Source organism: Amphibalanus amphitrite, unplaced genomic scaffold (assembly GCF_019059575.1).
Source record: "Amphibalanus amphitrite isolate SeventyFive unplaced genomic scaffold, NRLGWU_Aamphi_draft 000300F_arrow, whole genome shotgun sequence".
NCBI classification, from domain to species: domain Eukaryota; kingdom Metazoa; phylum Arthropoda; class Thecostraca; order Balanomorpha; family Balanidae; genus Amphibalanus; species Amphibalanus amphitrite.
This window is the reverse complement of record NW_024881795.1, coordinates 83,093-93,763: the sequence shown is the minus strand read 5'-3', so window position 1 is coordinate 93,763 and position 10,671 is coordinate 83,093. Positions and strand designations below refer to the sequence as shown.

The window sequence follows — 10,671 nt, the reverse complement described above, 5'->3', positions numbered from 1 at the left end:
CTTTGTCGCCAAGCCGCCCTGCGCCGCGCGCCCATAGGTATATTGTGTCGGTGTTTGCATCTCCACTGTCCGTTGCCATGGCGACGCCGCGCGACGCGGCGCGGCGAGAGACGCGGCGGGAAGGCAGTCGAGCTTGGGAACCCGCGGGGGGATGTTGTCGCGGTGTGATTGGCAATACAGTTTTTTGCCGTTAATCGAGACTCTCGAGCTGGAAACCGGAAAGTACTCGCGACCGGTAACAAGTATAGGCTCGAAAGTCTTTTGAGGGCTCTCAGAAACCGGCATCGGACCCCCCCCCCAAAAAAAACTATAAAGCCGGGATGGAGGCCACAGGAGACGATGTTTAGCCTAAAGAGCCGGTATGGAGGACTGAATAGAGGAAAGGGGTCTCAGTGGGGCCTTCAGGGGCAAGCGTTTGAGCCCCAGAAGTATATGTGGGGTCTTAGAGGCAGGTAGACCCCTGGGGTATGCACGGGGTCCCAGGAGCTCGCGTGTGAGCCCAGATATTCGGCTGGCAGCTACTAGAACCAGCATGGGGATTCTTAGAAGCCGCTTAGACCCACATTTCATGGGTCATGAGTCCCAAGAGTCGATGTAGGGGCCATAAAAGCCGGTGTACGGCCCATGGTCCCATAACCCGCGCCCCGCTGGGCTATTCAGCCATACGCGTCCTGCTGGGGGGGGGGGGCAGATTCTGCCCCCCTGTCTAACTTCCGAACCGATGGTCGTAGAAAGACGGGGAAAACGGCAATCGAAAGCTCTCAACAAGGCGGATCTTAAGAGCCAAACATTTTTTTGCTTAAGTAGGTCAGAGGTCAGGTCAAGGTCAGGTCAAGGGTACAAAATGCAAGTTTCTACAGTATCGGCCTTGCACCGCAGTTGCCGAAGAATGGACTGAGACTGATTGCCCAAAACGTGTTCTTAGACTACCAAGACAATATTCGTTGCATACAATGTCATTCAAAGGTCAAGGTCAGGTCAGGTCAGGTCAGGTCAGGTCACCAAAAACAAAATATAGAAAACGGCATGTGCGACACATGTTTTATGGGTCATTCTACTCATAGAATTCAATAGGCACACTCAATAAGTGATATGGACCACCTCTGGATGAATTTGAGGTCGAGGTCAGGTCAAGGTCAGGTCAAGTGAGGTCAAATTTTGAAGTTGGTTGTTAAGGCCTAAAAAGGTGTCTATCTGATGCAGTTTTTCACGGCGAATCGAATGGTGCTATTTTTGTTTCCATACGAGGTCTAAAACTTCCAAAAAAAAATCATTCTTCAAATTTTTGGTGTGTCGTGACGTCATAAAATTTTGAATAACTCCCACATTTTTGAACCGATTCTTCTAAAAATTGGTACGTAGGTGCACATAGACCACTTCTCTGACATATATTCCGGTTTTTTCAATACACTCAAAATTTTGGATTTTATAATTATTTTCCCAAAAAAGTCAGTTTTTGAAAAAAATGGGCCAAAATCCAAAATCTTCAAAAAACCGAGATAACCATTTGATAGACAAAGTAGAATCACGTTTAATCTTTTTTGTTACGTCTTGATTCCTTTAAAAATGAAGATGTTAGCGGCGTTTGAAATTTTGCCGTTTTTTAGGCGAAAATGGCGAACATGACGTCACTAAAACGTCCATTTCTCAAAAAAATTCCGACAGATTTCGCCCAAATTTTCAGGGAACATGTCAAATTGATGTATGATAAGGTACTGAAAGTTTCTGAAAGTTTGACGTCGCTGGCGTAACGCGTTTAGAAGTTATTGGCGAAAAACGGGAGGGGGGGGCAGATTCTGCTCCCCCCCCCAGCGGGGCGCGGGATAAGTTCCAACATTGAGCCTCTCAGAGGCCGGCGACGGGGCACCGAGAGCAGATAAAGTATCTCAACAAGCTGACATGGGGCCTGAGAATCAGTGTCAAGTCCCAGGAGCCTGCGTGAGCTCTCGGAGACCTTCGCATTTCGTAAGGTCCACAAAGGTCGTTGGGTCCTCTGCAAATCTGAACTCTGCGGGGCCCTCACAGGCCAGCATGTCTCCTGGCACCTGCCTGCGTTGAGTTGAGACCCTCCGAGGCCGTCGTAGGGTTTTTCAGAGGCCAGCGTTGGTCCTTGAAGCCGTCAAAAGGGCCCTCAGAGGTCAGCATGGCCCCTGGAGCCTGACTGCGTCGAGGCCCTCAGAGGCCATCGTGGGGCCCTCAGACGCCAGCGTGGGCCTTTGGAGCTTGCGTTGGGTCTTAGAGACCATCGTGAGGGCTCAGAGAGGTCGTCGTCAGGGCCCTCAGCCATCAGTGTCAAGTCCCAGGAGCCTGCGTGAGCTCTCGGAGACCTTCGCATTTCGTAAGGTCCACAAAGGTCGTTGGGTCCTCTGCAAATCTGAACTCTGCGGGGCCCTCACAGGCCAGCATGTCTCCTGGCACCTGCCTGCGTTGAGTTGAGACCCTCCGAGGCCGTCGTAGGGTTTTTCAGAGGCCAGCGTTGGTCCTTGAAGCCGTCAAAAGGGCCCTCAGAGGTCAGCATGGCCCCTGGAGCCTGACTGCGTCGAGGCCCTCAGAGGCCATCGTGGGGCCCTCAGACGCCAGCGTGGGCCTTTGGAGCTTGCGTTGGGTCTTAGAGACCATCGTGAGGGCTCAGAGAGGTCGTCGTCAGGGCCCTCAGCCCCTCAGGGACCGTCCTGGGGTTCTCAGAAGTTGTGAGGACCCTTAGAAGCCTTCGAGAGGATCATCAGAGGTCGTCATGAGAGTCCTTGGCCATAGTGAGGGTCTTCATGGGCCCTCAGATACCTTTGCAGGGCTCTCAGAGGCCTTGGTAAGACCGCTAGAGGCCATCGTTAGGGCCCTCAATAGACCGTTGCAGGGACCTTAGATGCCAGCATAGCCCGTGCAGCCTGGTTGTGTTGGGGCCCTCAGAGGCCGTCGCTGGGCCGTCTGAAGCCAAATGGGCCCTCAGACTTGAGTTGGGTCTAGGGCCGTCACGAGGGCCCTCATAGACCGTCGTAGAGGCCCTCAGAGGCCAGCGGGGCCCCTGGAATCCTGTGGGACCCTCAGCGGTCGTCATGAGGGCTCTTAGTGGCCGTTGTAGGGCCCCAGGGCACAGAGGTAGTCGTGGGAGCCCTCAGAAATCGTCATAAAAGGGCCCTCTGAGGCCGTCGTAGGGGCCCTCATATGCCGCATGGAGCACCAAACGCGGCTCGGGACACTTCTAGCCGGTGTGGGGCCCCAAAGACTAGCATGGGGCACTCCCAGTAGCGTCGCCACGGGGGGGCAAGCGGGGCAGCTTGCCCCCCCCCCAACCTGGGACCGGGCACCCCCTGAGATCGATACAGATCCGATGAGATTTTGGAGTCGGGAAAAAATGGGGGTACCTTTCGGAGAATGCCTGTGAGGTCAGACTCGGTTGGAGCGTGCAGTTCAAACCAGAATCTGACTCGCAGTCGCCAAAATCTTCAAGACTCCGAGTCCAGACTCGGAAATGTCAATGCTGTGATTCATTCCATGTTCGTAGTTCGTTCTTTATGACATTTTACAGCTGATTTTCATAAGTTTTGGAGTGCTGACACAATTTTCGTTCAAAGCGTGAAACGAAATCTTCGGGGCCTTTCTCAACTCTCGTCACATGTCTGCGACAGGCTCAAGTACCGTGCAAGTGTCGCAGGGCTCATGAGCTTACTTTAAACAAAGGCTCCTAAGGAGCGCCACTGAGCCCTAAAGAAGCTTTCAGAGGGCCCAAACCGGCCTCTGAAAGTCCCACTGGTGTCCATGTTCTCTGAGGGCCCATACAGGGATCCTTGAGCCTTCGAACCTTTCTGAGAACCTTAACTGGCCTCTGACAGTTCAGCCAAACTTTTGAGGCGACAGACTTTGCTAATCCCAGGCCGGCATCTGAGGGGTCACAGCTCACGTGTCCCTCTGAGGTCCGCAACACATGTTTATTATGTCCCTACGTAGGGTCCTTAGGGATTCGACACAAACCCCGAGGGTTCACACTGTTATCCGAGGGCTCCAGGCTCACCCTGGGCCTAGTCTCTTAGCGCCCGCCGCCCACACTGGCTTCTGAGGGCCCCACCTTGCGCTCGGAAATCCCTAAAGCACCACGTACACGTAAATATTTGAGGTGACCCACGCCGATCTCCGGGATCCTAAGCATGCTTCTGAGAATCAGCACTGACCCTGAGTGGCCTGAAATGGTCTGGAAGTCCCAAACCTATCTCTAAGGGATCCCTTGCCGCTATGCCGTGCGTAACTTTTGGTTCCGTTTAACAGTTTTTGTTCGCGTTTGCAGCGCTTCCCTTCACACGAAAAACGAGAAACTTTTGTTCACACTCGAGTGGACAAAACACTTCCTCTCACTGGAGCAAAGATGAATTACTTCCGATTTACACTTCCGACATTCATTCTCCGCCGAGTGCCCAACTTAGCTACAATCGGCGGCTGGGATAAGTCCTATGCATTTCACGTAAAACCTCTGCATGCATGCGTGAATGGAGGTTTTAGCAGGGTGATCCGATTAAATGAAATGGAGCGTTTTTCACCTTTTTCTGGGTAATGATCATGAGCGTCGAGCGTCTGCACAGGGGTCCTCTGCAGTGTGTCGGCAATCGCAGCCACTATACATATACTATAATTCTACCAGTCGTTTTTTGTCATGAAATTTCAAAATTTCGAACTCTTCTGTAAAAAAAAAAAAATAAAATACATAGCTAGAAGGAAACCTTTGTCACCATCGGATTCCTTGCACCATTGCGCGTCGAATGATATGTAAAACGAGTGAGTAAAAACTGGAGAAAGGCAAGTGTTAACACAAAAGTTGATTTTGCCCCCCCCCAACCGAAAATCTCTGGCGACGCCTATGGGCACTCCTGACCATAATTGGACATCCCGGATGATTCCACATCAGTGTTCGGTTCCCGATCACTGGTTTTCAGGAGAAAATGTATTGGATGGTACGACGGGCCCCTTGTACGGATTTTGGGGGTGCAAAAAGATATGTTTGCACCCCCATGTTTTTCGATGGGGGTGCAGCTGCACCCCCTGCACCCCCTATTCCGCCGCCACTGCCTGGTATACCAGACACAACACCATGCACTATTCATTGACTCCCAGGGAGGTAATGGCTGCAGGCTTTGTGGCGAATCGATGGGACTTGCCTGTGATTTGTAGAATGGTGGAATGGTCCTTGGAATGGTGGACTGCGGAATGGTAGACTACGTACACAGTGGAAAGGTTGGCAATCAACTGGGACGGTGGATGAACATCGGAAGTTAAATATGTGGGCAAGGCTCAAATAGACCATCGTTTTCTGCAATATTTTAACCATAAAATGTGGACTATGAATGGGTGCTTGGCAGACTGGCAGCTTTGAATTCGCCAAGACGTGTGGACTGTGGACTAATGTGGATCTGTGGATAGGTAGGTAGAAACGTGGATTCAGTGAGACTTACGGCTTATCTCCCCTTCTCTAGCCATGTGTGCGTGCGTGACCCATAATAGACAAGTTTGTCCTTTCATGCCGCAAGACGCGTGCATGGCAGACGGCACCTTTCGCCTTGGGCGCCGGGCTCAGAAGTAGCTAGTCTGCCGGACACGCTTCCGGAATGATAGATACATGGTGTGTCAAAAGTGGAAATAGCCGGTGCGCCGTCTGGCAACCCGGCAGCCCGCCGCCATAGGGAAATTCATGTTTTTTGTCGCTTGTTCGCTCCTTATGAGTCACTTGATCTAATTAGAGCTTAACTAGGAACGAGGCGGGTCACTTGGACGTATTCGGGAGCCGAATGCGGTGTTTTGGAGCCAATACCTGGGAAACCCTATCCGCCCAATGCGAGTTTTTAAGAGTCTGCAATCTGCATGCCCAAATTAACGTTGAGCGCAGCCGTTTTCGGTCGGTTTTCCGCGACCTTGTGGCGAAATCGCCTTATTTATTCAACCAGGGTGGGCTAATTCACTTAACTAGGAATGAGGCGTTGAAGAGAATTGTTCAAGGAATAGAGCTGTGCAAAAATATTTTTGTATTGTTAAAACTGTATCCGCCCTCGAGGCTCGAACGATAAATATTGTTGACCCATTAGAAACACATCCCTGGAATGCGTTTGGACTTGGCTGGATCTAATATTAGCGAGTATCTGCTAATGCAGTTTCTTGGCTTACACAGTACGCACACAAGCACACATACTTCCTGCCCTTGGCCATTCCTCACTTGAATGAAAATTTTGCTGTAATAACTATTCCCAGCAGTTAACAGGTTTTAGTGCAGTGCCAATTCGGAACCGTTCAGCGCCGCCATTCGGCGGCCGGCCCGGCGGCGGCGCGGCGCCGCCGCTCTGGCAGGGTGTTTGACTTCATATCTCTGTTGCTAGAAAAGTTGTGGACCGATTTACTTGATTCTTGCATGAAAAGATCCGCCATTCAATTCTTAGCAGGTAACGAAAATTTGACGTCAATTGCACGATCCGCTGCCCATATTGTGGTACTGCCATCTATTGACAAGGCTGGCGAACTAAAGCCGGGCGGCTATTTCCACTTTTGACACACCATGAGGGTGTGGGTGTGGTGTAGCAGCACCATTCGAGCGTGGGTGTCCAAAATTGGCACACGGGTGGTGGCATGTAACTTAGACGGTAAAATGGGAAGTTGAAAAGTTGGGTCTCGGACGTGAGAGACATGTAGACCCGTGCCAATCTGGTCTGCAGTTGGTGGGTGACATGTTATGATGTGACAGGGGGTTTCAACAGCAGATTAATGTTACCAGTATCAGCGTTGTACATAGTTGACTGCATCTGTAACTTGGCATTGACCTGGTGCTTGCGCTGAGCAATAAACACAAAAAAAAATGATTAGAAAGCAACATGTCCTGCGGCGTAGGACTGAGCTAACACTTACCCATATTGGGCACAGACATCTAAAGAAATTTCACTCATTTCAGGCACTATTTCGTGAGCAAATGGCATTTTCCATTTCAAAACTAACTGAGCTGAATGAGCTCAAACATCGTCTCGTGCTTACCTTTTAGAGCGTTAAACGCGTTATTTCAGAGATAAGCATAGTATGGATGGATTATGGAACTTAACAGCATTCTTTGAAATGGGTTCAATGCTTTTCCATGCTAACCAACCATAAATTCAATGTTAGACGGAGTGATACTAGTGATCGAACTAGTAATGATAAATTTATCAATATTATTCCATGAAAATTTGTATCGCGTTTTCGTACTTCCGTCTACCTACCTCAGCGCGGGACATATTTGGGTTTCTCCTCTCTAAAGCCCCGAGTGCAGCAGCTGTGGCGTTGATGTATGGACTGATATTAGAACGGTCCTTCGTGGGAGCAGTGGACCCAGAAATTGGACAGTGTCGTTGACTGCTCACCCCTATTGTATCGTTTCCTTGGCCAGATAACTCTATGTTGAAAATAATTTATAATGACAGGGGATGATTTGTGGTGAATTCTATTCGGTCTGGTAGTCTAAACTCATGTGATAGAAAATATGTACACCTTGTCTCTGTTTATATTACACAAGTGCTTTTATTTTAGTTATATGCCCCTTCAGCCCTCGGCTGGCCAATTGATATATGAACGGGAAGAGCTGCAAATTGCATCATCGGCTAAAAAACACGTCATCGTCACGTATCTTGCCATCAATCTATCGTCGGAAATAATTGAACTGGTGTGTCCACAGCGAGTATTTGCGTTTTCTTGAGATGGCTTATTAGAAATGACCTGCTTACCTGATCTGAGCTGACCTAAGGCTAAAATTTACACCATACGTGAGGAAAAAGATTCACCGAAATTTGTGTCAAAGCCTGAACGAGGACACCAATAACCTTCCTGCTCAGCTTCCCGCGAAGAAGTGAAAGGTAAATGCTATTTAAAGCTACCGAAGAATGACGTAATCAGCATAACTTCATTGCCAATTACTCATTTCCAAAAATCTGTCTAGCTCATGCTATACAACACATAACGCAAGTCAAATAATAAAACACTAATATGCGACTGGATTTGACAGTAATTTCCTGTCGGACGAAGTCTGAGTCTCATACGCTGTTATATTCCCAGAACTCTGCATAATCAATGCAACTTTAGTCTCCCGCTGCCTGGCTTTGCTCGCCTGGGGCAGAACAGAACCTTTGTCGGCAAATAGCATCAGCGTAATTCATGCCACGGTAACAGCACTGCTAGAGTACGGTATGACATACCCCTATCCCTAGGCGACGCCAACAATTCAGAAATGCCGTTTGATGTACTGGCCAGGACCGCCGCCCTTGTATGCGACATAATTGGAGTATCTGGCAGCAATCACCAAACTTTGGTTAACACTACCTTCACAGGAGGTACAAGGTTCTTACATATGGCGACCAAGTATTTTGTGATAGGTGTATCCCGAGATCGTAGCTAACATTTATATTGCTTAAAATGTTCCTATTTCTCCCGGTAAAAGTCTACTTGATTTATTCACACCATTGACACTTCCTAAGTATACATATACATGAGCACACCCTGTGACCCGGACCCAGAATGACCTTTCTCTGAATGTTTTGGCCAGAAACCCTTATCACAAATACGTCGCTATGAAGCCTGATTACGTCGCTGAATTCCTTATGGCTTATGTGATGCAGCCACTAGTTGTGCATGCATATTAGTAGTAGATATTTCGAGGCATTACTTCTAGCCTTGCAGTTTTCCTATTTAAACCGCTGCATTTAGTGCAACCGCTGCAACCGCTACTCAAATGATTAATTATATCTTCCATCTCAGTTCAAATGAAATTGGCATGCAAGATGTATTCAACATTCACAGAAATATGGGACCAAATTGTTGTGGACATGGAACGAACATCAAATGTTGAAACATACATTTTTATAATAGGAATATGTAAACTCGTAACTCTCATATGTTTCGATATAGACGTGTTTTCTCGGTTGCTAAATAAAAGGCTGGGCAATGTGGATGCTCACATCACGCGCAAATAATGGCCTAACACCGATTCATTGATAGCAAATTACGAGCGCTTTCATTCGATCCTCTCAGCCAGTGTAGGTGCAGTTGCAAGCACAATTGCTAGCACAGATAACTCCGGAACTTTGAAGCGCTCGTTCAGTCGTTATTCCCAGCCTTTGCAGTTGCAGTCTCGCGATGTCAGCAGGAATATCTTCCGTTTACAGTCGCTATTCTCAGGCCGTATGGGTGCAGTTGCACCCACACTCGCGGTGCCAGCACGGGTGTCTGATGCTGCATTCAATCGAGTCGCAGTCGCAGTCGTACGTAGTGAGAGTCTCGTTGACTACAGTCGGGTGCCAGCACGGGTGACTCGAGTCGCACGGAGTCAGGTGGTTGCAGTTGCACTCGACCTCGCGGGTGGTGCTCATGTTGCTCACGTGGATGTGGAAGCAGCGGTGGGCAGGGGTGCAGAAGAGGCCCTCGCTGCTGCAGTCGCACGTGTCTTGGCAGTGGAAGCAGGGATTGCCTGGGTTGCAGTTCCGTTCTGGAATAGAAAATGAACAATGGTGGTCAAAGCAGGAAGCCCGGGCTACAGCTCTGCTCTGAAGCAAGGGATACCCGAGGATTAGCTCCTACTTTGAAACAACAAATAGCAATAGGCTAGTTTTTCGACCTAGAATAGAATGATATTTGGCATTTATTTTGTAATTTCTTTCTTTATGTAACAAAAAATGAGATTTTGATCGGGCCAAGCTAAGATCTGGTGATGTTTTCAACGTTCTGGCGTAAGGTGTACACTTATCACTCAATGTGTTTTAATAAAGTCAAAGACGTATCTCTGGTTAAGCCCCGTCTTATCATATGAGGTCCTCAAAACAAACAAGACACTATGAATTTGCAATTAATGGCTACTTACTTTGTCCCCGTGCATCAGCCGCAACGAAAACAGCCACTATTACGGCGGTAAGACACAAAGCAAGTTGTGTTCTCTTCATGATAACTGTTCGAAGTTACACACCCGTAAATAGGTTGCCTGCGGACAGCGCCCAACGAGCCGGTTTTATATGATTTCTGCAAGACCTATTCAGGCCTAAGGCTGACAAGGTAATACGCCATAAGTGTAAAATTGGCCAAATTTCAGTCGTTTTGCTGGTGTTTTAGGTGTCAAAGTGTCGAAGTGACGCCCAGGTGACGGGAGTCGAGAGCTGAGACGTTTTTAAGCAACAACCACTTTTCCTACTGAATGTTAGTAACTTGCGGTCATCGGTTCTTCACATCGAGGGTTCCGAGCAAGACAACCCTAAGTGTCATTTTTTTCGAAATTGAGTTAAATATACCAGTCGAATCAGCTCGACGAGCCGCGTCGGATGCAAGAACAGCCGTACCGCTGAGTGCGTCCTGTGCTGAGATATAGAGTGCAAGAACAACCTAAGTGACATTTTCGACACTTAGGGTTCAGGCAAGAACATCCTAACCGTCGTCCTAACACCGTCCTAACCGTAACCGAACATCCTAATCCTAACCGATTGGCAGTCGATCCAGCGCCGATGCCTCACCGAAAGCGGGCCCTGGAAGAACATGAGCAAGGTGACTATCACTCGTGGCGAACCAGAGGTCAACGTAGAGATAGACTACAACAACCAAGAGAAGAGCATCCGGATCCAGGCTGGGCGACATAGGCGCGGGAGCCGGGGGGGGGGGGCAGTGGGGGCACCTTGCCCCCAACTCTGGGGCCGTGGG

The 10,671-nt window shown here is 49.0% G+C and overlaps 1 protein-coding gene across 1 annotated transcript; it reads right to left on the bottom strand.

Moving 5' to 3' along the window:
- Positions 1–8,761: 8,761 nt before the first annotated feature.
- LOC122387856 (cement protein 20-like) lies at positions 8,762–9,966 on the bottom strand. Its single transcript, XM_043378436.1, has 2 exons — positions 9,848–9,966; positions 8,762–9,475 (listed from the first exon to the last, which is right to left on the bottom strand). The coding sequence occupies exons 1-2, from the start codon at positions 9,924–9,926 to the stop codon at positions 9,165–9,167; spliced, it is 390 nt and encodes a 129-aa protein (XP_043234371.1). The 5' UTR covers positions 9,927–9,966; the 3' UTR covers positions 8,762–9,164.
- Positions 9,967–10,671: the final 705 nt, after the last annotated feature.

What these genes read in the sequence shown, in the direction of transcription:
- LOC122387856 (XM_043378436.1), bottom strand. Translation starts at nt 9,926, where the DNA reads ATGAAGAGAACACAACTTGCTTTGTGTCTTACCGCCGTAATAGTGGCT. An exon ending in GGCTGATGCACGGGGACAAA is followed by an intron (nt 9,476 to 9,847) that starts GTAAGTAGCCAT and finishes TTTCTATTCCAG; the next exon opens with AACGGAACTGCAACCCAGGC.